This window comes from Chroicocephalus ridibundus, chromosome 13 (genome assembly GCF_963924245.1).
Source record: "Chroicocephalus ridibundus chromosome 13, bChrRid1.1, whole genome shotgun sequence".
NCBI lineage: Eukaryota > Metazoa > Chordata > Aves > Charadriiformes > Laridae > Chroicocephalus > Chroicocephalus ridibundus.
In genome coordinates, this window is record NC_086296.1 from 15,075,792 (window position 1) to 15,101,176 (window position 25,385).

Sequence of the window (25,385 nt, forward strand, 5' to 3'; positions counted from 1 at the left end):
TCCATCCCCTGTAACGCCTGCCCCACTTCTCCCTTCCCCTGTGGGCTCCCTCGTGGCTCTGCCACCTGCATGTTTGGGGTGAGATGTGCCGAGATCCCGTTCTTGTGCACCATCCCGAAGAGCTGGACGGGGGCGAGCTTGCCTCCCCTGCCGGCACCGGGGGGGACCCGGTGGCAAGCGCAGCCCCAGGGAGGGAGCCCAGGGCAGCCTGAGGGATGAAGCTGTTCCGAAAGCTGCTGTTGGGAGGCTCATGTCCCTCGGCTGAATGGCAGCTCTGCCAAACGGTGCAGGATCCCAGCTCCTCTCTTCCCTAATGAGGGTGTATCGCTGAGCTTGTTCTTTTCTGTGGTCCCAGGGCTTGCGCTGTGTTGTCTGTCCCCTGGCACTGAGAGCCGGGGAGGACTTCTCTCTAGGGGAACAAGAGCAGGAGAGGAAGGGGGGAGCGGGTGGATATAGAATCATATAATCATTTAGGTTGGAAAAGACCCTTAAGATCATCAAGTCCAACCGTTAACTTAACTCTCTGTTGCAGAAAAGGCAAGAAACGGTTAAATATCTTTATATTTTTTTAAACTTTCCAGTCTCCAGTCCTGGTTCTTTAAAGCTTGTTTTGGTGTCTTTTTAGTCCTTGAAGCCCAGGCTGATTTTGTGATATGACTGGTAGGTGCTACATGAAAAATAAGACGTGGATCTGAGTCTCGGGCCGTCGGGACTGGGAGAGCAATTCATCCTTTACTGACTTGGTGGCGGCTCTTTGCCTCCTTCATTGCCCTTCAGGAACCACTCGTGGCACGACTAAAGGCAGTCAGCTCTTCTCTGATCCTCTTGAAGTAGGAAGTGACTGTCTTGGGCTCGCCCAGAGTCTTGAGCGAAGCAAAGGCAGTGGCAGCAACAGGAGGAGCGATCCCCGCGGGGGAGGCTTGCTCTGTGCTGCCCCTGTATCGCCTGTCTCGCTTGCTCTGTGCTCCAGAGGGATGACCACTGTCAGCCTGGTGCTTGCCTCTGTTAACTCCACGAAATTGCTTGAATGCAGTAACAGGATTATGCAGTTTGTTCCAGGTGAGGAAACACGTGAGGGAGAAGGTCTGTGTCCCCTTTGTCACCCCGTGTCCTGGTGACGCCCCCGTGGCCCCCGGATTAAAAAAATCTCTGCACCTTGTGCAAGACTTGGCCAGGGTTATTGCAAATGGCAGGGAAATGCGTTGCTCCTGTGCCTTTGAAAGCCCTCGGCGTGCTCTTTGCTCTTTCGTTACCCTTCCTCACTGCTGCTGCTCTCTGCCTTCACCAATTTTTCCACTGCTTCATGAAAGAGCGCTGCTGGGGAAAGGCAAAGAGGTGGCCGTAGGAACCCTGACAAATTGGCATCTGGACTTAATGATTGCAGCAGATAAATTCCTGCTCAACTGTTACTGCTGGTTTTTGGGTGGGGTTTTTTTTGTTTTGTTTTGTGTTTTTTTTTTTTAAAACAAAACCCAACAAGCTTGTGCTGAAAAAAATGCTGGAGGTTGTTTGAAGGCCAGCAGGCTGGTTCTGATGATCCCGACTCCCCTGCACAGCAGAGGTGGTAAAACCTCACGTGGGAAGGGCTTTGCGGACACCTGTGTGCCTTACAGGGAAGGGACTTGAATGTCAATGGGATGCAAGTATTTAAATGAGTTAAGTGCTTTGGCAGACTTGTCCCCTTTCCTTCGAGACTGGAATTTAGGTGCTCAGCTGCCCCTCTCAGCGCCTGCTCCGGAATTAATGCGGTTGTGTTGATCACAAAGAGGAGTAAGAAATAGCATTTTCTTGTCCTGTGACGCTCCAGCCAGGCCGAGCAGTGCAGTTTGTTTTGCCGCTTTGTTGATGCTTGTCCTAGGTGTTTGCCCCTGCAGGGTAGCTGAAATGTCGTGCCTCTCGGGTTTGTCCAGCCGAAGAGCGAGCGGGGGACGAGCCCTGGCTGTTTGTGCATTCCAGGCTGGCGGCAAGGAAGGAGGCAGGTTATGGTGCAGAGTAAATCTGTCACCACCCCAGCGCTAGCGGTTCTTGTAGCGGAGCGAGCTGCAAACAATCCCTGGAGTATCACAAATAGAAGAAATGAGGGGAAAGAAAGAACGAGCCAGCCGAAGCTCAAGATCTTGTTTGTTGGGGCAGGTACCTTAGAACCATCCCAGCCTGTCTCTGCAGCACCGTCTCCTGCCATCCCCCGGTCCAGGCTGGTTTGGGCACGTTGTTTTCATTACAGGGATCCCTTAAAGCAAGAAGGAGCGTCTAGCAGAGAGGTGGGTGACCTTTTGGATGCCGGGCATCGTATTTATGCTGGGATTTCGTATTTAAGATGAGGGCTAAGGATGCCGGCAGCAGCTGTGACTCAGATCCACGCGCACAGTCTGCCATCCGAAGCCGCCGTGCCACTGCTGGCGACCTCATCTACCGTATTGCAAGAGCGGAGTGATGATTTGAGTCAGGAGGCTTTTCCTCTACTGCTAGCGAGCCCATTTATTAGAGGTGTGGCAGAATTTTTGAGGGAGAGAAGGGTCATTTTTTTAGGGGAAGATCAGAATCTGAGGGCCCGGCAGTGTGTGACAGCGGAGGATATCACAGCATTTGGCAGGAGGAAGAAAAGTCCCAAATCCTTGCTCAGGTGCGATATGAGTGATTCCCTGTGTTATCTCTGCGTTTCCAGCTGAATCTAGCAGTGGTTCCTAAACACTTAGAGCTGTAAATTACTGTGAAGAGAAAAATGTATCGGTGCATGTCCCTGGACTTTCCCGAACTTGCATCTCAAGGTAACCCTTGAGGTTACGTTGTTCTTTGCTCACGCCTTGGGAAGCAGCGGAGGGCAGGACTCTGCTGTCAGGCAGGGTCTCACATTGCCCCTCTTCGCAGCTTGCACTTTTAAAATTTGATTTAATGTTAAATAGCTGGCAGATGTCTCCCAAGAGGCAGCTGCTGTCCCGCGTTGTTTTAAGTGGCACAGCAGTGATAAACCCTAGGTTTTTACGAAGTTTTGTCAATAGGTTTTGAAGGCAGGTGGTGTTTTGTCTCCTGTTTACTACTGCCAAGAGCAGGGTCCCAGAGAAGCAACAGCTCTGGATTGAAGAGCAAATTGGGAATGGAGCAAGGGGATGCTCAGGCTGATCTGGTGCTTGGGACGCTGGGCTTGTTTGCTGCTCTACCTCTGCAGCGCTTTGGAGTCCTTGCCGTCTTCTGTGTTAAAAGATCACCAGCTGAAAAAAGAACCTCATGTGATCTACTGTCCAGAAAGTTTGAGGCTGGTTCAGAAAACTGAGGTTGTGAGCAGTGTTGCATGAGGAATACGGGTGCCCCTTCTCTTTCCCCGTGCAAATGATGAGATCCTTCTGGTTCAGCGCTGCTGCAAGGTGGAATACACACAGTTCTTTGCTGTGAGGGGGGGTGAGCCCCTGGCGCAGGTTGCCCAGAGAAGCTGTGGCTGCCCCATCCCTGGAGGGGTTCAAGGGCAGGTTGGCCGGGGCTTGGAGCAACCTGGGCTGGTGGGAGGTGTCCCTGCCCAGGGCAGGGGGTGGCGCTGGGTGGGCTTTAAGGTCCCTTCCCACCCAAACCATTCCATGATTCTATGATCTCCATGAAGAGTGTGCTGTTACCTGTGTAAGTAGCAGATCAGGACCTTATTACAGCGTTGGTAATTAGCACCTTGTATTGTGTGCTTTAGGTGGTGCTCTGATTTTACCTCTGCGTTACAGAACATTTGCTCTAGGAACGCTCGTGTTGCCAAAAGTGATTAGTTTGTACTCTCTCTCCTTAGCAGTCCATGAACTCAAGTACGACAGCGCTGCCTACTGACCTGCCAAGCTTCAACCTCATCAGCGAGAGCCTGTCCTTTGACTTCAAGGATACGGACATGAAGAGGCTTTCGATGGAAATCGAGAAAGAGAAGTATGTGGCATACGTCCAGTCCGGGCTAAGGCTGGGGTTTGTGCCTCGCTTGCAGTGGAAGGAATTGCACCAGGGCTGCACGTGAATTTTACCTTCCGGATGAGCGTCGGTGTGACATGAAAGTCTTTTGGGTTCGCGTTTGCCGGGTCGTTAGTAAATGTGGAGGTGTAGCTGCTGGCTGACCATTTCCCTGCGTGGGGACCTGGTGTACAATGTCTACTGCCCGCTTAAAGGCGAGTTGAAGCATGCTGAGCCCAGCACCGTTCAGTTCCTCTCCGTATGGTTGACCCAACTCTTGCTTAGGCTTGAATTGTCCATGTCGGTAGGAAGAGTTAACAGCGGTCTGACCGCTGGCGCGCTGAGCTGCTGCAGGCTGGCGCTTGTGCGTTTGCAGTGTGTCCAGAGAACGTAAAGATAGCTGTGGGGCGGCTCTCCTTAGGTGGAACATAAAGGAGTCTGCGCTAAGGTCCCGCGTTAGGGCTTTAACCCCTTTTTCCTGGAATCTGTGTCATGTTTATATATAAAAAGTGCGCGCAAGCAAGTTTGGATGTGATGATGAGCTTTGATCTTGTGTTTTCCTGAGGGTGTAAGTGTAGCCTTCAAAATTACAAATTTAGCAGCAATCAAAGCAGATCAGATTTTTAATCTCAGTAGTAATAACGTGCTTTGTTCATCGATTGGGTAGCAGATCAAAGCCAGAAGGGCTCTGCCATAGCGCTCCGGCCAAAACTTCCTGGGAGCTGCAATGAAACGCCCCTGGATCCCAGAGGGTGGTTTATTTGGCCTCTGCTGGGAACCCTCTCCCGTGTATGAAAGAACAGACCCCTATGCTAAAGACAGAGATGAAAAACTTTTCCTAAAGCCAGAAGGAAAAAGATAGGAGCTGAAAATACCAGGATCATTCCCGGTTCTGTCCCCAGGTTGCTAACTAGGTCACCCCACTCTCCTAAGCAGGAAGAGCTTGGCTCTGCCGAATGCTGGAAGCAATAGCGTGCTTTTGCTGGCTTCTCCGGCGCTGTTTGCCTTCCTCGGGGGCCGAGATAAACCTCGCTACAAATTTTGGCACTCCGAAAAGGTTCTTGTTAGTCTGCTGGTACTTTGACCCGGGTCTCGGTGTTTTAATCACAAGTACAAGGCTGGCGCGGTGCGATGTTTCTCCAGTCGAGGCTTCAGCGCGGAAGGCAGTTAGGGCCGAGTCCTGAGAATGGCTGCGTTTGGGGTTTTTTGCTTTCATTCTTTTTTGGGGAGACCTTTCTTTCTCCCAGGGATGCCGTGTGTCTAAACGATACCTGATATTTTGGGGGAAATGCTCTGCTCCCACGCGGTTTACAAGCTAAATCCCCCTACAACGCGAGAAATCGGTACATCAGGGTCCTTCCTTCCTGGAACAATTCGTGCCTTTGAGTTTGTGAGCTGGGTTTGAGAGAGGGTGCGGTGGAATAGAGCAGTGCGGCTTAAACCGGTGTCTCGTAGACCGAAACCGTGTCACGTTAACCTATGTCATGGTGCAGCTTCGCTCAGAAATGGGGAGACTTACAAATATCAACCAGCGGCTCTAGTTTGGCTTTATTTTTTTTTTTTTAATAACGTCACTTACAGTTTGGTTCTGGGGCCAGCTGTCCGGGTCGTCTTTTTAATAACAAAACAAATCATTGCTCGAATACTTTACTGTGTGCTGTAAACTAACGGTTTCAGTTCCACACGCTAGAAATGACGAAGATAAGGTTTTTCTGTTATAATTCCGTTACCGGCTGCCACGGTATCGCGTCACCACGTGCAGCTGGCCAGGACTAACCCGGGACTTAAATTTTGTGTGTGCCAGGGTAGAGTACATGGAGAAAAGCAAGCACCTGCAGGAGCAGCTGAACGAGCTGAAGACAGAAATCGAGGCGCTGAAGCTAAAGGAGAGAGAGACAGCTCTGGATATATTGCACAACGAGAACGCCAGCCGAGGCAACAGCAAGCACAACACTATTAAAAAGGTATCGGAGGGCTCCAGTTTGTATCTCGCCTGATGAAATCCTTTAAAAACAACCAGGAGATAACCCTTCCGTTTGGTTTAGCTTTTGCACAACTTGTTATAATAAAATTGTTTGATCTAGGCTTTCTTCCCCGGCTGCTTAGCTTGGAACCGGGGTGCAGGGAATTTCAGCTTCGGTGGTGGCTCCTGGTCGGTGTTTGCCACAACCAAGCCTTGTCTTTTCAGTGCTGTGTGAAGGGATGCGAAGGTCTGGAGGTTGGAATGTCTTGCTGAACCTTAACAAAAAACTGTACGGAGATGCTGTTAGAAGGGATCTGCTACCCTGGTGACCCCAGGAAGAGGAAAAGCCCTACTTGCCTATTGCAGCCATTCCCTACAGGCACTGCAGGGAAGCAGCCTTGAGCTTTCCTGGTGAATAATAAGGGCAAAAATACTCCTGACTTACAGGCTTTTAGTAGAAAAAGCCAAAAAACTCTTCCTCTTTTTTTTTTTTTAATCTGTTCTCGACTAACCTGTAGCGCAGCTTCAAATACTGACAGCAGAATCTTTTGCTAGCAGGGTTTGTGTGAGGTGTCTGCCCCCCGTGCTGCGGCCTGCCTCTAGGGACGCGGTTGAGATGAATGACTTAGCCAAAACGTTAGGGTGGCTGGGTCTGCTAGCCCGGGAGTCACACCTGAAACGTCCCAACAAACCCCGTCCTTTATTTTTACATCCGATCTTTTTTTCCTTTCGCTTAGTAGCTCGGCTGTTGTCCCAGCTGGGCTCAGCGTAACGATGGGCTGGGGGCTCCTCCATCATCAGCGCGGTGGGATGTAGGGGTCAGCCCCGCTCGCCTGCAGAGGCTTTTACCCGGCTGGCTTTCTCTCCCTGTAAAAGAGTGGGAAATCTGTATGGCAGGGGATGCAGGTTGTGGTAACAACGCCAGGTTTTAAACTCTTTACTACTGCCTGCTGAGAGTTAACATCTGCAAGGATTTGAAAATATCGGTTCATGCCGACTTTCATGGCTGGGAGTTTACGACTGCTGAATCGGAGCAGGAAAATGAATCTAGCAGGTCTTGCTTCCCGGTTTCCCCGTGCTAGCCCTGAGCTATTCGGGTTCTGTCCCTCCAGAGCAGAGAATATAAAAAATCTTCACAGACGCTTTTGTCACTGTAGAATCTGAAGACGTTTCTGCTCCCAGTAGGTTTTGTTCGGTTTGGTCTCCGTGCTCAGAGTCCTCGGTTTAAACGGGAAATGCTAAATTTTCACTTCTGACAGCGACGAGTTCATAGAGAGCTGATGGTCCCATTTGTCTCACTTAAAGAAGGTGGCTGGGCCGTCATTTCGATGGCTGTCAGGGCTCATGGCTGTAATTGGGACTGTGCAGTCAGCCCTCCTTCCTCTGAACCTGGAGGCTTGTCCTGTTCCCCCCCCCTCCTTCAGGAGGGGACCGAGGCCACCCGGCTCCCCCGTCTCAGCCGGAGGAGCAAAGGCTTTTAAATAACAGTCTGTTAGTGGAGCACATCAGAATAAAATTACAGCCTGCTTTTGTTCGTGCCACCAGGAAGTCAGGAGGGCTTTTGTCTTTGCAGTTGTGATGGAGAGGAAAATGCAAGACGCTGGGAATGGGATAGCAGTTTAGCAACGTTTAAATAATACCAACCCTCTGCCCCACCTGGAGGCCGCTGATCCCTTCAGCGCTCCGGGCAAACTGTACAGATTGCACAAATGACATTACTCGTATCACAGAGGATTATTTTGTTATTTTTTTTTTTATTATTATTTTGTTCATTTTATTTTGCTGGTTTAGCCTCAAGCCCAGGGCAGAAGACCTATCTGCATTTGAGACTTCAAAGTAGGTTATTCCAAGGTACTCTGGCGTGGGTTGATGGGATCACCGGCTGTAATACTAACCCGTGCATGAGCTTGCCTGCGATCCGCACCGCTCTCGCCATCTCCCATTGCTGCCCTACACCCCTACATCCCTACACCGCTCCTTACGCACCCCGGCGGGCTGCGGTGCCGCTGAGACCGGGCTGGCCGTGGCGCAGCACCCTGACCATCCCCATGTCGCAAGCAGCCACCCTGCCTGGCTCCCTCTCACTCCCCCGGTAGCGTTCGCAGCCTCTCCGCATTCGTTTTTGCACCTGATCCTCCGTGCTGGGAAGCATCTTTCTTGGCAGAAGTTGAGTTGGCAACATCAGTGGGGGAGTGCAGGCGTAGATGCTTAAATAATTAAACGCGCCTGTTTTTGCTCTGCTGCCGGTGGCTGGGAATCTATTGGAGGTGCAGGGTGGCCTTTGAAGATTCCTTTAATGAAGTAAACCAGGACCTTCCCCCTTGTTTGCTGCAGAAAGAAATTCAGGATTTAAAAAGCAACCACCAAACAAACCCCATCAGCTCTTTGCTGCCAAAACTGTCTAACGGGCTAAAAATGCACACCTCCGTCTTGGAGCGGAGCGGCACGTGGACGCGTTACCAGCGTCTGCCTGTTAGAGAAGCGTGGCAGGAACGTGAAGCCGGCGGTGGAGGACACACGGGGCCTGCAGGTGGCTCTTGGGCAAGGCTGCAGCCGGGGGCGATGCAGGGAGACTGTGCTGGAGGTAACGCTGTTGGTCACCGTCGCGCCTGGGGACACCGGCTGTCAGAGCCGCTCTCCGTCCTGCCTGCGATGCCTCCGCCTGTCCCCTGCCTCCTTCAGCGCGCCGGTGACTCCTGCTGCCTTAACGCCACGTCGTTTTTTTCCGGAGCCTGCTTTCCTCCGAGGATTTGCCCTCGCCTGCGCAGGGCATCGACTCCCTCCTTCGGAAGGATGAGTTTGGGGAAGCTTTTTTGCTCTTTCCTCGACCGTGGTTCTCACACACCCCCAGGGTTTAGCGGGTTTTGAGCGGTAGCGCGAAGGGAAGAAACAGCGCGGATGCTGCGTGGCAGCGCTCGGGAAGGCGGGTGGCAAACCTGGTGGTGAGCGCCTCGGGAGAAGCCTTCGTTCAAAGTTCCTCCCAGGGCTTGCAGAGCCCTGCCTGCGTGGTGGGCACGTACAGCCGACTGTGGAGCAATTTCTCAGCACCTCCGGAGCTCTATGGCGGAGGCAGGAGGATGCTTTAGATGCAGACTTCTCCCTGGCCGGTACCCAGACGCCATCAGCACAGGTTTGTGCCGTTCTCGAATGGACCGGCCCTTTCAGGACTGCAGGCAGCGCTGTAAATCACTCAAGTTTAGGGTTTTGTGCTAAACCCTAAACCTGGACGCTCTTGGGGGAGTGTAGGTGTTCCCAAGCCGGACTGCTCTCGTTGTTAAGCATTCCTCGGGGAAGAGGGAGGACACAGGGGAATCAAGGGGTGACCCTGCAGGTCCAGGCCACCTTGGGAGAGGCGTTGGATGTCTCTCTAGGGCCGGCTGGCCGTGGTTGGAACCTCCTGTCCCGTCCCAACTGGCTTGAGAAACTGGCAGGTGAAACTGGGGCAAAATCCACTTGTGACCACAGCACGAGGAGGTGAAATGAAGCCCTGGCAGTTTGCGGAAAGGCTAATCCAGCAGCTGGGAGAGATTTGGTGCCTGGGAGGAGCCCCAATAATTAAACCAGATGCACAGCGAGTGCGGCGGTGTGACCTCTGGGTTTTGTTGCCTGCCTTTGAAGACGCCTGCTAAGTTTTTCATGTTTAATTACGTGGTTAACATGCTAATCCGTTTTTATGAGCTCTGTGGGCACAGCACAAGCACCTCATCTGGAAAGCGATTTCCCTTCTCCGTAGCGCGCTCTGCCGTGGGCTGGCGCTGCTGCCTCCAGCTGGCTCGGCGTCGGGAGGGTTTGCCACTTAGGCTGCGGTAGAAGATGAAAAAAACCCACTTCTTCCTCGCATCCTCTGGTGTAGGAAGGCTCCCAGGACAGGCTGCTGCTCTAAAACACAATCGGCTCTTTCATTCCGGTTGCTTTCTTCTCCCACAGTCACGCTTATTTACTGTGATTTAAGCCCTTTGAAGTATCCAGGCAAGGAGCAAATCTCCATGCCTCTTCCCAGACAAGCGGCTTTGTCCTTGAGCAGAGCTCTGGTTCTTCGCCGGGCTTGGCCTTTCCCCGCCAGGCTCTCAGGCAGCTCTCGGCTTTTTTCCCCGTTTCTCTGGGGCTCGAGCTGGCTCCTTGGGACCAGCACTTTTGGTGCCCGTGGGGATGGTGTGGACGGTGGCGAGCTGAGCTGTTGCTGACGATGCTCTTGCTGGCTCCTCTCCTGGCTCATCCCAGTTGCGGCGTGGCGTTGCCTTCAACTCGGCTAATGTCGGATTTTTTCTCTTATTGAGGCCCTTGGGGTTTGGGTAGGCTGCTGCAAATCTGCTTATTTATCCCCAGTAAACTAGTTGGAGCTTCTTGTATCGTCGGGCCATGAATGGTATGTCCTACCACGTTCCTACAGACGCAGCGTCGTCCCTTTCGGGTTTAGGCAGCTCCTGGCTGCCAAGCACAGAGGGGCGAGCGAGGCAGAGCAAAACAGACCTCTGCGAGTTTGTCTCCTCTCCTCTAACCTTCGAGATCTGCTGTGGTCTGTCCTCTGCAGCGCTGTAAGGACACTGGTGAGTTAGTGATGGGCACTGCCATCCGCGTCTCTCGTGATGCGGGTACGAAGCTGCTGTGCCATCACCAAATGTCACAAGGCTGCTCAATCATCTGGACAGGTTGAAGGTTTTCGGGAGGCTGTCGCTGGGGCAGATGCCTTCTCTGCCTGTTTTCCAGCTGTGCTGGCTAACATCTTGCTAGGGATCATTGAAACGTGTCCCTTGGGGACTTCAACAAATCTTTAGGGGTTTCTTTGTCATCTCCTGGGGACTCCCTTCCTCACCTCTCCCCTTCTGGGACTTGCAGGCTCCCCTGTGTGAAATGGGTCCGCTTTGCTCCAGTGGTTTGCTGGGGAGATGGAGGACCACTGCCATTCTAGGGAAGGAGAACGTTATTGTCCCGCTGGAGCTTCATCCTGCAGAGGGAGGGGACCAGCACAAGAAATACTTCTGCTCTGGGAAGGGCAAAAGGAGGGAGCCTGGCGGGTACAGAGCCGGCTGAGCTGGATGCAGGTGGGTCCATCCTTTCCTGTGGTTCCTGTGACAGCCCGGACACGGATGAGACGCTCTCTAGTCTCCTGCAGAACTGCAGCATTGCCGTGGCATCGCTCTGTAATCTGCTCCCACCAGGAGAGGAGAAGGTTGCGTGCTGCAGAACGGGCACACCACCAGCGAGGGACTTCCCGGGAGAAGCAGCACCGGCGTTTCCCATCCCCTCGGGAGCTGTGAGGGTAGAGAGGAGAGATGCGCGAGGATGCTGGCTTCTCGCCCTGCCTGGCACCCGGCTGGGATGCAGGCGAGAGCCGGGAGATACCCGGTGAGCAGAGCAGCTCTAGACGCCTCCGGGCACACATTTTCCGAGTGCAGGAGGAGACCCACATGGGTCTTGCCCACACATACCCACGTGTGCGAGGCCGTGTCCCTGCTGGGTTCATTTTCTTTTTGCCCTGCTTCTCCTCGGAGCCGGGAAGTGAAACTCCCTGGCAGCTAAACTGGGACACGGCAGCCTCTTTTCCTTGTTTACAAGGAGCGAAAGGAAACTAGGAAACGTCAGGCCTATCAGCTATTTTTGTGGCAGCCTTTGAAAAGCGTTTCCTTCAAATGGAGCGTCATCTTCTCTCTTTTAAACGCGCTCATCAAAGCATCGGAGGCCGGGGGAAAGTTGTGCTTGGGAGACAATAAACGGCAGCGTGGGAGTAAGACAGAAACGGCGAGGGGTGGGGTAGGGGGGGAAATAGGAAGGTTTTGGTTTGAAAAGTAAATGTGGGAATTGAAAGGTCCACCTGGCCAGTGGGGACTGGGGATTGGGCAGGGATGGAGAAGGACATTCAGGGGAATAGGAGGGGAATAAAGAGGATTTACTGTGTGCAGCGCTGGGTGGCGATTTAGCAGGGACCGTAGATCTCCCGCCCAGCAGCAGGAGGATGTCCCCGGCATGGCGTGGGGTGAGGTGATGCCGCTGGGGGTGGCACGGATCGCCCTCATCTCCAGCCTGGCCAGGCTGCAGGATAAACAAGGGAATGGCAAAGAAATGAGAGATTTTGAACCTCTCCCCGTTCCTCGGGAGGGTGGGGGAAGGTTGATGGGATTTGCAGCCCCCTTCTCCTGCCTGTGCCCATCTCCGGTGCGTGGGGAGGGCACCGGCTCCGGTGGGCTCGCTGGGAGCCCGGCCGGCTTCTCTCTATTTGGTTTGCCCGGCCAGCGGAAGTTTTATGTGCCTGCAGTTATTGGGTTAGCCGCTCTAAACCCCGTTCGGCTAGGAGGGACTTATTGGGTTGCTTTTGTTTGTTTTTCTGAAATCAAATCAGTCCAGCAGCCCTGGGTAAAAGCAGAGCCCAGAGGATCCCCAGCGTGGGAATGCAGGGAGCAGGACTCTTCCCTTTCTCCTATCTTGATTCATTTGAGCTCTGGACGCTTAATTGCGCTCCCTCCCTGCCTTTCTCTCTCTCTCTCTCTCTCTCTCTCTAAATTTTCTTTGATGACTCTGGTAGTGCATTGTGGAGCCCACCCTCCCTCCTGCAGGAAGGAGATTATCATAATACTGCTTGTAAATCAATTTTTTTTTTTTTTTCCCCTTTCTCCGCACTGACGAGAATGTAACTCGCTCTTAATCACTCTCCCTCGCTCGCACAATGTTACGGTACGGGCATGTATATTTATTTCTCCTTGCCTGGCCGGGCAAAGGGGAGGCAGAGGGTGTGGAGAGTTTGAGGAGGTGGTAGAGGCTCCTTCGGGTTTTCCCCCCCACAGGTGGTGGAGAGGCGCGAGCGGGGCTGTGCTCACCTCCTCGCCTTCATGGCCCGGTGCAGAAAAGAAAAGGGCAAAACCAGTTGCTCCCTGCGTGAAGGGAGTGGGATTTCCCTGCAAAGAGCTGTTTGGGGCTTGTGCTTTGGGAGCCGAAAGGCGACTGGAGGGGAGCTTGGCTGCGGGGCTCCCTGCACCCACCAGCTTACGCAGCACCTCCGTGTGCCCCCGCAGCGCTGGGTGGGATGAGTCCGGCTGCCCCGAGGAGCATCCCTTGGCTCTGCCCCTCTGCGTCCAGCACATCCCTGGGGTTTTTGTCCCTCGGCTCTGCCTCCAGCACATCCCTGGGGTTTTTGTCCCTCTGCCTCCAGCGCATCCCTGGGGTTTTTGTCCCTCTGCCCCTCTGCCTCCAGCACGTCCCTGGGGTTTTTGTCCCTCGGCTCTGCCTCCAGCACATCCCTGGGGTTTTTGTCCCTCTGCCCCTCTGCCTCCAGCACGTCCCTGGGGTTTTTGTCCCTCGGCTCTGCCTCCAGCACGTCCCTGGGGTTTTTGTCCCTCGGCTCTGCCTCCAGCGCATCCCTGGGGTTTTTGTCCCTCGGCTCTGCCTCCAGCGCATCCCTGGGGTTTTTGTCCCTCGGCTCTGCCTCCAGCACATCCCTGGGGTTTTTGTCCCTTGGCTCTGCCCCTCTGCCTCCAGCGCATCCCTGGGGTTTTTGTCCCTTGGCTCTGCCCCTCTGCCTCCAGCGCATCCCTGGGGTTTTGTCCCTCGTCTCTGCCTCCAGCGCATCCCTGGGGTTTTTGTCCCTTGGCTCTGCCCCTCTGCCTCCAGCGCATCCCTGGGGTTTTTGTCCCTCGGCTCTGCCTCCAGCGCATCCCTGGGGTTTTGTCCCTCGGCTCTGCCTCCAGCGCATCCCTGGGGTTTTGCCGTGCTGCAGCCCTGCGGCGCTCGCTGTCGAGGCCACAGCACCGGCCAGTGGCAGAGCTCTCCTGCCGCGCTTCACCTGCGCTGGGAGCGAGGGTCACCCTGCCTGCAATTGCTCAACAGGAAGAAAAACAAGAACAAAAGAAAGAAAAAAGGAGAGGGAGGGGAGAGTTTTTTCCCTCCAGGCACGGCGGAGCATCGGTGGTGGAGAGCAATCCTGATTTCCTCTCTGTTAATTCCCGTGCGGGGCTGTAATGGGGTGTGAGGAAGCAGCTCCTGAGAGCTGCGGGGCAGTCCCCATTCCCGGCGCTGGAGGTGCCGCCGGGGGCTGCCGGAGGTGCCTTCGCCCCAGGGATGGTGGAGGCAGAGCAGCCTGAAGTTGCTGGCCCCTTCTTCTGCCCGAGCCACCGCTGAGGTCTTAGCTATAACCTGGCTCCTGCTAATGGGGAATGGGGCAACTGTGCCCGTATCCCCCTCGTGTGATGCCCTTCTAACGCCCACCAGGTTCCTGGGGAGAAGGAGAGCCGGAGGCTTCTCCTCGGGGAGACGAAATGGGAAGAAACCCCCCCCTGCCCCGGCGGCAGCTCTGCACAAGCCTCCTGGCTTTCTCAGAAGCAGCCAGAGCCTACCGTGGGGGTGGTGAGAGGTGGGGGGTGCCTCCGCAGGACAGGAGCGGGGGTCCTTGCTCTGTCGCCATTGGAATCCCTCTGCTCTTTGCCATTCAGGTGGCAAAATCTGGCCGGGGTCGAGTGCCACCGAGCAGCAGGGCATGGCCCTCGTGGAAATTCAGTGCTCGCACCGCTCTGCGGGACCTCATCTCATCAAGACCCATCTTTGCTCCCGCTCCCTCTATGCTGGCAGCTGGGCTGCTCTTCCCGTGCCTCAGTTTCCCCATATGGGTAAAAAAAGCAACACTGAGGAGCTCAGGGGAGCCTTTGAAGGTCACGGATGAAAGCCCCTGGTGAAGGAACAGGGCTGCATCTCTTCTTTCTCCTCGTGCCCATGCTGGATGCCCTCGGAGCGCTGCCTCCACGTGCTTCACACGGTGCTGCAGCAACATTTGTTAAGCTTTGGGCACAGAAGCCGTGCTTTGAGGTACCCCAGGACTGCGAAAGCGCGCGGGGGATTAATGGGGAGCTGCGTGTAGCTTAAAGCAGAGAGCAGACTCCAAACAGTCAAACCTCCCTTACAAGCCTGGGGGAAAACATCTTCCCTCTCTGCTTCATCAGCGGTTGTAGCCGGCTCCTTTCATTTCTCTGGCGGAGCACGGAGTTTGCTGGGGGGGACCTGGGGGGCATCTCCCCTTGCTGTGCTTTAATGGAGTGGCACGGCGAGCCGCCGTGGGCTGGGGAGGTGGTGGGATGCTTTGATGCGCCACCGATGATTCAGTGGCAGCGTATTAGCTGGCAGCAGGTAGCTGGCAGGTAAACATTCCTCCTTGGGGGTGTCCACCCTCTCGGGGGTCTCCCCAGGTGAAACGGGAAAGGGGAGCTGCCCCATTTCGGGCTGTGGTGGGCAGACGGGCTCCGGTGTGAGCCCCGGCACTCGTGCAAACATGGGGGTCTGCTCATCCTCACCCACCCCCATGAGGACCCTCCTCTGACGGGCGACCGTAGTCCCCGTCCTTCACGTCACTGCGGCGGGAGGCGGCAGCGGCCCTGCTGGAAGGGGAAGGACCATGCTGCACGCCGCGATGTCCGCTCGGGTTTTATACACCTAATTCCTTCCCACCCAGGCGTCTGCTTTGGGATCGCAGGCGGGATTTCTGCTGGAAGAGCCGAAACGAAGCCATCAGTGGGGCTGGCAGCAGGCTGGGGCTGCCCACTCCTTTTATTCCTCCCTTCTCCAGCCTTGAGAGAGAGAGAAATGAGCTGCCCATAGCACGCAGACCCCCTGTCCCATCGCATCCAGCCTCCATCCAGCTCTGGAGGGGATGCTGAGGAGGAGGAGGAGGAGGAGGAGGAGAGCCAGCCCTGGCCCAGGAGATGCTGCCAGCAAAGGGCATTAAGCCCCTGCAGAAATTTCCTCCGCAGTACAGATATTTTTTTTTTCCGAATGGCATTAGAGCTGTGAAGGAATTACCGAGGAAAGGCCGTGGGGGGGAAGCGGGGAGGGGGAAGCGCTTGGCAGCTCCCTCGCGGGGGCTTAACTCACTGTAACGTGATCCTAGGATCCCTGTTTCAGCAAAACCGGCGGCCCCGGCGGAAGGCTCCGCTGCTTAATCCAGCTGAAAAGAAGCCTTTGCAATTAGCCGGCTGGTTTGGCAAACTCTTGCGGTGATTCAGCAGCTGGTTGGAAGGTGGCACTTCTCCCACCGCGCTCCTTTGGGTGGTTATCTGTAAATACTGTGATTTCTTCCTCGCCGCTGAGGATGTTTCTTTCATCTCTCGTTCGGCCCGTTTGGCTCGCGGCTCCTCTGGCGGGTTTATTTCTTGGATAGCGCCGCGGAAAGCTTTTTTGGGCTGGGTTTCCGAGTCCTGCAGAGCCTTTGCTCCAAGGACACAGTCCTGCAAGCGAGGCCTCTCCAGCTCCATCCTCCTGCGGGATGGAGGGAGCGGGTTCGGGGTGAGGCCCCTGGGCAGGGGAAGGTGACAGCCCCACGCAGGTGCCGGGACGGTGGTGGCGAGCCACGTTGTGGCTGCTTTGGACCACCACGGGGCAAGCTGGGCACGCGTGGTCATCCCACTGCAGGTTGTGGCTTGGGGTTGGACACAACCACGGGACAGAGGATGGTCCCTAACTGAGGGTGACAGAGGGTGACACGTACCTGGCTGGCCCAGAGCCCTTGGAGGAGCTATAGGTTTAGTGATGAGCCTGGTTCTCCCTCTGTCCTCGGCTGGTGGAGGTTGTTTCTCCTCCAGCCTCGCAGGAGCCCCATCAGTTCAGCCTCGCAGTTCCTCCATCAGCAGGGCAAGGAAAGGAGGAGCACGCTGGACCCCAAGGGTTTTATTGTGCCGTGATGAGGCGCAGCGGGACCGGCGCCTTCCGTCAGGGCTTCTCTGCATTTCCCAAATGCAGCCTGAAAGCTGCGGCCACGCTAATCGCGTTGATTGAATCTGTGGCCCCTCAGTGGCCTTTGCTCGGGGGGAAGGTGGTGTCGGCAGCAGAGAGCAGTCGTGGTCCCATGCCCAAACCCAGGCTGGGCGGAGGGTGGCTGGAGAGCAGCCCCGAGGAGAAGGACCTGGGGGTGTTGGTGGATGAGAAGCTCCACACGCCCCGGCAACGTGCGCTGGCAGCCCAGAAACCCCCCGCAGCCCGGGCTGCATCCCCAGCAGCGTGGGCAGCAGGGCGAGGGGGGGATTCTGCCCCTCTGCTCCGCTCGGGGGAGACCCCCCTGCAGTGCTGCCTCCAGCGCTGGGGCACTAACAGCAGAAGGACACGGAGCTGTTGGAGCGGGGCCAGAGGAGGCCCCGGAGCTGCTGGGAGGGCTGGAGCCCCTCTGCTGTGGGGACAGGCTGAGAGAGCTGGGGGGGTTCAGCCTGGAGAAGAGAAGGCTCCGGGGAGACCTTGGAGCCCCTTCCAGTCCCTAAAGGGGCTCCAGGAAAGCTGGGGAGGGACTCTGGAGCAGGGAGGGGAGCCATGGGACCAAGAGGGAATGGTTTTACACTGGAAGAGGGGAGATTGAGATGAGATGTGAGGCAGCAATTCTTTGCTGTGAGGGGGGTGAGCCCCTGGCCCAGGTTGCCCAGAGAAGCTGTGGCTGCCCCATCCCTGGAGGGGTTCAAGGGCAGGTTGGCCGGGGCTTGGAGCAACCTGGGCTGGTGGGAGGTGTCCCTGCCCAGGGCAGGGGGTGGCACTGGGTGGGCTTTAAGGTCCCTTCCAACCCAAACCATTCCATGATTCTGTCCCCCAGCCCAACCTGCCCCCCCCTTGCCCTGCGCTTTGCCTTCGGGCCGTGCTTGTTGGAGCTGGGGATCGGTGGAGGTCCCTGGGCTGGGGCTGCTGAGGCCGTGCACGAACATCCCTGCTTCTGCCTTCCCTGGTGTTTCGGGAGGGACAGGGGCTGGGCCAGGAGGGGATGGATGGAGGCAGCAGCTCCCTCCTGCCCAGCCCGGTGCCCCCCCCGCCGGGGGATGAAGCTGGGGCCGGGTGCCTGTCCCCCTTCAGCCGCCCCCTCTGCTCTCTTGCAGCTCACCCTACAGAGCACCAAGTCCCGCGTGGCCTTCTTCGAGGAGCTCTAGGATGCGACCAGCCGCTCCGCACCACTGCTGCCCGCTGAACGGAGCATCCCCCCCCCACCCCTACAGCATCGGCGTGCCCCAAACGGGGCCGGGGGAGCCGGGCATTGCCCCCCGGTGTCCTGCCCCCCCCGCCGCGGGGTGCTGCCAGCCTCTGCACGCCGACGGACTCGGGTGCCCACGGACTGTGTGACGTTCTCTAGCTTAGCGTCCCTTCACCCTCCTCCCTGGCCCTCTTTTTTTTTTTTTTTTTTGGTTTTCCCAGCCTTTTTCTGTGATTTTTTTCTAGCCTAGTTTTTTTAGCCTTGGCCTTCCCCTTGGTGCCGGGGTGGGGGCTGTGACAGTGCCTCCCCCCCTCAACCCAAGCCTGGCAGCCAACGGGGCAGCGTGCGGAAGGGTGTCCCTCGGCGGGGATGCCGTCCCTCCGGGCTGCCTTCTCCTGCCGGTGCCGGAGCCTTCTCCGGTGATGCCCGGAGCTCCATTAGGAAGGCAGAGCATGTCCTAGTGGAGTGCTGTAAATCAGGGGCCGGCGCGCCGGCGCTCGGCAGAGGTGGGAGGCAGGAGGCAGGCGGGCAGGGAGCGGGATGGCAGCGGGGACCCCGGGCTGCGGGGATTAGGGCAGGAGGTGGGGAGGAAGGCCCCCTCCTCCTCCTCCTCCTCCTCTCCGCAAGGGATAAGGAGCAGGAGAACAGCTAGTGCCAACCAAATGAAACCTTTTTTTATTATTATTATTTTTTAATTTTTTTTCCTGCAAACTGTGACAAACCTGTGCAGCTTGAGGCCAAGGGGGGGCCCTGGGGGCTGAGGGCTGGGCTCCTGCTGGGTGCCCCGGTCTGGCAGCCCCCCCACACGATGTGGCCCCCCCCCCCCCCCCCCCCAGCTCCTCCGAGCCCCTCCCTGGGCTGCCTGCTCCTGCCTGTCCTTAAGCGGGTGCCTTTGCTCACAGCTCTTACCCCCCCGGCGGCGGCCGCGGGGGGGGAACGGGGATGCCTTGACTTTTCCTTCGTGTCTCCATCCCAAATCCCGCCCTCTGCTCGGGACTGGGGGGTGGGGGGGGGGGTGGGTGGTGGAAAACCTCCCTTCCAGCTGCGATTTACCCTTTGAGGGAGCCGGTGCTGCCCTGAGCATCCCCCGCATCCCCTGGGGACCCCCAATTCCTCCCTCCCACAACCTCACCTGACCCACAGCCACTCCGGAGGGTCAGCCCCTGGGGCTCAGCACCTCGTAAATCGCGTCCTGAACCCTTTTTTTATTTAAAACCGCTCTGCCTCGGATCGACTCCCCGCACGTGGCTGCGATTCGGCTGCCCGTGGCCTGGCACAGCCGCTTTCCCGTTCCCCTGGACTCTTGTACTGGGAAGAAATAACCGTTTTCTCATTTGTTTTAATAAAAATTCAAAGCACTAGGAGGGGGAGCTGGGACTTGTTCGGTCTTTTTTCTTGGGGAAAAACCTCCCAAAGCCCTTCGCTGCGGCAGTTAAAAGCAGGGGGGGGAGGTTTTAATGGGGAGGTTTTAATGGGAAGCACGTCTGGGGCCGTGGGATCCCTCCGGGAGCTTTCTGCGGAGCTGGGGTGGCATCCCGCTCCCCGTCGCTCCGGGGGTCCCGCTGTCCCCACTCCCGTGGGCTCCTCTGTCCCTGCTTGCTCCCCGTTTCCCTCCCGGGATTCAGGGTGCCCGGCGGGGGGCTGAGCCCCATGTTTGCCATCCCCAGGGCTCTGCCCGTGGCTGCCTGCACTCAACATGCCTGGAATAAATAACCGATACGCTGCATTGACCTCCATTTTTTAATTAATCACCGATAAAACCCCTTTGGGGACCCGGCTGAGCTGCCAGCCCTGAGCTGGGGCTGCCGGTGGGGCTGCACCGAAGCACCGTCTGTGCCAAACCTCACCACGGCCGGGCAAGACCCAGCGCAGCGGGGGGTAGGGGCTGCTCCCGGTCGTCCCCCCCCCGGCCCCGCTGCGACGGGATGCGCTCAGCGATGGATGGATGCGCTTGTTTATCCGCTCACGGCAGCCAAACCCCGGGAGACGAAACGCAGCTCCTGGCGAGGGCTCGTCCTCGGGTGGGCTGGGGGCGATGAGGGTTGGTGGGTTTATTTTTTTTTCCCCTTTTTTGTTGTTTTAAGCAGGGCTGAGGGAGGCGGGATGGGGTGGGGGGGGGTGGTTTGGCACGGGGATGCTGGTGGGGGAGCAGGGGAGATTTCGGGGCTGCGGGGAGGCAGCGGGCGAGGGAAGCGGAGGGTGACCTGATTTCCCACGCGTGGGGTGGGAGCGCTGCCCGCAGCCGCCCGTGTCGATAATGCAGCTGGTGTGCTGCCTGCCCTGCCTGCCCTGCCTGCCCTGCCTGCATTGCACTGCCTGCGCTGCTTGTTCTGCCTGCGCTGCCTGCATTGCACTGCCTGCCCTGCCTGTCCTGCCTGCGCTGGCTGCCCTGCCTGCATTGCACTGCCTGTGCTGCCTGTGCTGCCTGCCCTGCCTGCATTGCGCTGCCTGCGCTGCCTGCATTGCACTGCCTGTGCTGCCTGCCCTGCCTGTGCTGCCTGCGCTGCCTGCATTGCGCTGCCTGCCCTGCCTGTCCTGCCTGCGCTGGCTGCCCTGCCTGCATTGCACTGCCTGCACTGCCTGCGCTGCCTGCATTGCACTGCCTGTGCTGCCTGTCCCGCCTGCGCTGCCTGCCCTGCCTGCGCTGCCTGCATTGCACTGCCTGCACTGCCTGCACTGCCTGCGCTGCCTGAATTGCACTGCCTGTGCTGCTTGTGCTGCCTGCATTGCCTGCATTGCCCTGCCTGCGCTGCCTGCTGCCTGCCCTGCCTTCCCTGCCTGCACTACCTGCAGGGAGCGGGCAGAGCTGGGGATTTGGCCCCAAAGCGAAGCCGAAAAGGCCTTTCCCAGCCCGGGCCGTGGCAGCGGGGCCGGGGCGGCAGCGCTGGGGGATGCAGCGCCTGCGACGGGGGCCGGGACCAGCGCAGGAGGGTCCCCGATCCCTCAGAGGGGCCGCGCGCAGTGGGACCCCGCACGCTCACAGCACTGCGCGCTTGCGGCACCCTGCAGCCGCAGCACTGCACGCACCCGCAGCATTGCACGCACCCGCAGCATTGCACGCTCACAGCACCCCGCACCCACAGCGTTGCGCACTCACGGCATTGCACGCTCGCAGCCTTGTGTGCGTGTAGAGTTGCGCACTTCCAGCCTTGCGCACTCCCAGCGCTGCGTGCTTACAGCGTTGCACACTCGCAATCCCAGGTGCTCACAGCACCGCACGCTTGCGACCACGCACGCTCACAGCACCGCGCACTCGCAGCACCGTGTGCCTGCACCATTGCACACTGATGGCACTGCACGCTCGCAGCACCCTGCGCCCACAGCGTTGCACGCTCCCGGCACTGCACGCTCGCAGCCTTGTGTGCATACAGGATTGCACACTGGCAGCATTGCACGCTTGCAGCACTGCACGCTCACAGCACCCCGCACGTACAGCGTTGCACGCTCCCGGCACTGCACGCTCGCAGCCTGGTGTGCGTGTGGGGTTGCGCACTTCCAACCTCGCACACTCCCAGCACTGCACACTCGCAGCGTTGTGTGCCTGCACCATTGCACACTGGCAGCGTTGCACACTCACAGCACTACACACTCACGGCACCCTGCACCCACAGCGTTACACGCTCACAGCATTGCACGCTCGCAGCCTTGTGTGCGTGTAGGGTCGCGCACTTCCAACCTCGCACACTCCCGGCACGGCACGCTCACGGCATTGCACACTCACAGCCTTGCGTACGTACAGGATTGCACACTGGCAGCATCGCACGCTCGCAGCACTGCACGCTCACAGCACCCCGCACCCACAGCGTTGCGCGCTCACGGCACTGCACACTTGTGGTCCCATGTGCTCACAGCACCGCTTGCTTGCAACCACGCACCCTCACAGCACCGCACACTCGCAGCACCGTGTGCCCGCACCATTGCACACTCGCAGCACTGCACACTGACAGCACTGCACGCTCGCAGCACCCTGCGCCCACAGCGTTGCACGCTCCCGGCATTGCACGCTCGCAGCCTTGTGTGCGTGTGGGGTTGCGCGTTTCCAGCCCTGCGCGCTCCCAGCGCCGCCATGAGCACTTGCAGTCCCGCATGCTCCCAGCGTCGCACGCTTGCAGCACCCTGCGCCCGCAGCATTGCGTGGCATCGCGCGCTCGCGGCCTTGTGTGTGGGCAGGGTTGCACGCTCGCAGCCTGGCACGCTCACAGCATCCCATGCCTCCCGCCCTGCACGTTTGCAGCCTGGCACACTGGCAGCACCCCCCCCGCCCCCCCGGCTCCCCGTTTGCACACTCACAGCCTGGCACACTCGCAACCTGGCCCAGGTACTGGCTCCCTGCCCACCCTCCCGCGGCACCACCGGGGCCGTTCCTCCGCTTTCAGAGGAAATCTCATTCTCTTTTTTTTTTTTTTTTTCCCCTTTGAGCAGAATTAAACCCACCAGAGCGGCGGCGGCGGCAGCAAGGTGGTGGTGGTGGTGTGGGGGGGGTTGCCTTGCAATGACTTTGCCCAACGAAAAAAAACCCATCCCCAGTACCCCAATCACCCACTTGGGTGATTCCCAAGTACCTCTCCCGACGCCCTCCTCCTGCCACGGATTCTTTAGGAAGGAAATCGTGATTTTTTTTGCTAAGCCCAGGCAGTAACTGAGCGTTTCGGCAGCGGTTCTCCGTGCGCTGGGGGTGGCTTTGTCACTGGCTTGGGGACAGGTTTGTGCCCAGCGCTCGGGTAAGGGCGATTTGTTGGTTCCATGAGTGTCCCTGTTCCCAAAGCCTCCTCGACTCACGGGTTTTTCCCTTTCAAACCATTAAATACTCTCAAAAAATAGAATGAAACGCTGAGAAGCCGGGGATGGCACCCATGGATGTGGGGGCCACTGGGGTGGAGGGGCCGCAGGGTGGCCCGGGGGTGTCCAGGCCAGGACCAGGAGCCTGGGGGGGGGGTCAGGGTGCTGGTTTGGTGCCCACCCAAAATGTGCACGGCTTTGGCTGGCAAAACCTGGCCGGAAAGGGCCTTTTGGGGGGGGAAAGACGGGATGGATGGGGAAACTGAGGCAGGGATGGCTCTAGTGTGGCCTCCCCACACCCAAAACTCCAACTCCACACCCCCGGCCACCCCCCTGCACCACGGGGTGCTGCGCTGGCGCTGGGTGCACCAACAGCAGAAGGACACGGAGCTGTTGGAGCGGGGCCAGAGGAGGCCCCGGAGCTGCTGGGAGGGCTGGAGCCCCTCTGCTGGGAGGACAGGCTGAGAGAGCTGGGGGGGTTCAGCCTGGAGAAGAGAAGGCTCCGGGGAGACCTTGGAGCCCCTTCCAGTCCCTAAAGGGGCTCTGGGAAAGCTGGGGAGGGACTCTGGAGCAGGGAGGGGAGCCACAGGATGAGGGGGGACGGTTTTACACTGAGAAAGGTCAGATTTAGATGAGATCTGAGGAAGAAATTCTTCATTTTGAGAGTGGTGAGCCCCTGGCCCAGGTTGCCCAGAGAAGCTGTGGCTGCCCCATCCCTGGAGGGGTTCAAGGCCAGGTTGGCCGGGGCTTGGAGCAACCTGGGCTGGTGGGAGGTGTCCCTGCCCAGGGCAGGGGGTGGCACTGGGTGGGCTTTAAGGTCCCTTCCAACCCAAACCAGTCTGCGGTTTCCGCAGGGGAAGTGTGTCTGCACGGGGCTGGGGGTGCCTGGGGAGGTGCGTTTGCACGGGGAGGTGAAGCAGGGAAGTGCAGTCCCGCACCCCAGCCATGTCGGGGGGCAGCGGGCGCCCTGGCACGCAGGACGGGTGCTCAGAGCCGGCACATGGGCGTTAGTCAGCACGGGGCCGGCTCTGACTCATGGCTTCATGGATTCAGGCTGACACGCCATGGCACGGCACAGCATGGCACGGCAGGCACCTGGCCACAGGCCACCATGGGCACAGGCTGGAGCTGGGGCGGGGGGCCGGGGCACCCAACAGCTATGGGTGGCTCTTGCGGGGTCGCCCTCTACCCACCAGCAACAGGAGCCAGCACAGGGTGGGAATTAGGGGAGCAGCCCATGGGACACCCCATCGCTGGTCTTGGGCACCCTGGGGAGCTCGGGGCACCCATGGGTGCTCAGCCCCCAGGTGGTTCGGGTCTGGGTTGCAGGATGACAACGTAAAATGCTGCTCCCCAGGGGCAAAGCCAGGCAGGGTCCTGCTCTCCAGGGACAGCGTCTTGGGGACATGGGGACCTTATTGCTCCCTTTGCCAGCAGCTGCCAGCGTCGTGGCATCCCCGCTGTCCTCATCCATCCTCATCCATCCTCATCCATCCTCATCCATCCCCGCCGGCACGGGCTGATGGCCGGCACAGCGCTGCCGTCTGCGTCCCTCCACCTTTGCCTCTTCCCAGCCCTTTGTCTTCCAGGGAGAAAAAAGGGAAAGAAAATGAGATGAGGAGGGAGAGGAGAGGGGAGAGGCAGCCTCGCCGGGGGGGTGGCCCCCAGGGCCGCCCTGCTCTGCGCAGAGACCCGGCCAGCTCAGTGCATCTCCCCCTGCCCCGACACCTCCCCCGGGGCAGCTGCCGCAAAGCTGTAATTAAAAGCCCGACGACGTGTGTCTTGTCGGCTTAATTAGGGGCTTAACAGGCTAAGAGGGAGGATTGACGGTGGGGAAGCTGCAACTCCGGAGCCGAAACCTCCAGCTGGTACCAGCGGTGCCCCCTCAGCCACCGCGGCAGAGCACCGGGGAGGGGATGATATACGGATGCTATAAAATAAAAAGCACATGGAGGTGCTCCAGCCACCGCAATTTCCCCGCGGGCAGAGGATGAATCGCCGGAGGCTGCTGGGGCCGAGCGGGGGGATGCTGGGCGAGGGGTGATGGGGTGCAGGACCATGCCGTGGGGTGCAGGACCATGCCGTGGGGTGCGAGGCCATGCGATGGGGTGCAGGACCGCGCCATGGGGTGTGGGACGGCATGGTGGGATGCAGGACCATGTGCCGGGTTGCAGGATCATGCCACGGGTTGCAAGACGACGTGGTGGGGTGCGGGATCATGCGATGGGGTGCCTGACCTTGTAGTGGGGTGCAGGACCGCACAGGGGTGCAGGATGCTGTGATTTGGTACAGGACCATGCAGCAGGGTGTGCAAACATGCAGCGGGGTGCAGGACCACGTGGTGGGGCACAGGACCACACGGTGGGATGCAGGACAATGCCGTGGGGTGCAAGACCACACAGTTCGGTGTAGGCCCATACAACACACCTGGGACCAGCCATTGTCCAAGAGAGCTCGGGAGCTGCTGCCCTGAGAGCACAAGGGCCAATATTTTCCCAGGCACGGAAGAGACTGAGCCGGCGCTGCCGACCAGCACGTGGCCCTGATGGGGACATGGCCCTGGGGAAGGAGACACCACCTCAGCCAGGATCCCACCAGCCAGGATCCCTTCACCCTCGTCATTAACTTTCCCTCCCCTAATAATCACCTCAGGCAGCATCATCCCTCCTGGCCTCCTCAGGCATCTGCTGCCTCCACTGCTCGGGGAGCCCCAGGGCCGGATCCGGACCAGGAATGCTGGAATCCTGCTCCCATCACCTCCTCCCACCCGGACACGGTATCACCTGCTGTGGGGACATTGGGCATCATCAG

At 58.3% G+C, this 25,385-nt stretch overlaps 1 protein-coding gene across 8 annotated transcripts in view; it reads left to right on the plus strand.

Moving 5' to 3' along the window:
• Nucleotides 1-19,165, plus strand: part of NF2 (NF2, moesin-ezrin-radixin like (MERLIN) tumor suppressor) — a 53,085-nt gene extending 33,920 nt beyond the window's left edge. Inside the window, exons 14-17 of one of the 8 annotated variants that reach the window (XM_063351250.1) lie at nucleotides 3,767-3,897; nucleotides 5,720-5,879; nucleotides 7,670-7,714; nucleotides 17,704-17,842. In XM_063351250.1, the coding sequence (XP_063207320.1) occupies nucleotides 3,767-3,897; nucleotides 5,720-5,879; nucleotides 7,670-7,705 (327 nt within the window). In that variant the 3' untranslated portion in view covers nucleotides 7,706-7,714; nucleotides 17,704-17,842. Of the gene's footprint in view, nucleotides 1-3,766; nucleotides 3,898-5,719; nucleotides 5,880-7,669; nucleotides 7,730-10,714; nucleotides 11,556-17,703 lie in introns of those variants that run through there. The other 7 variants (XM_063351252.1, XM_063351251.1, XM_063351248.1 and 4 more) reach the window with 7 other exon arrangements.
• Nucleotides 19,166-25,385: the final 6,220 nt, after the last annotated feature.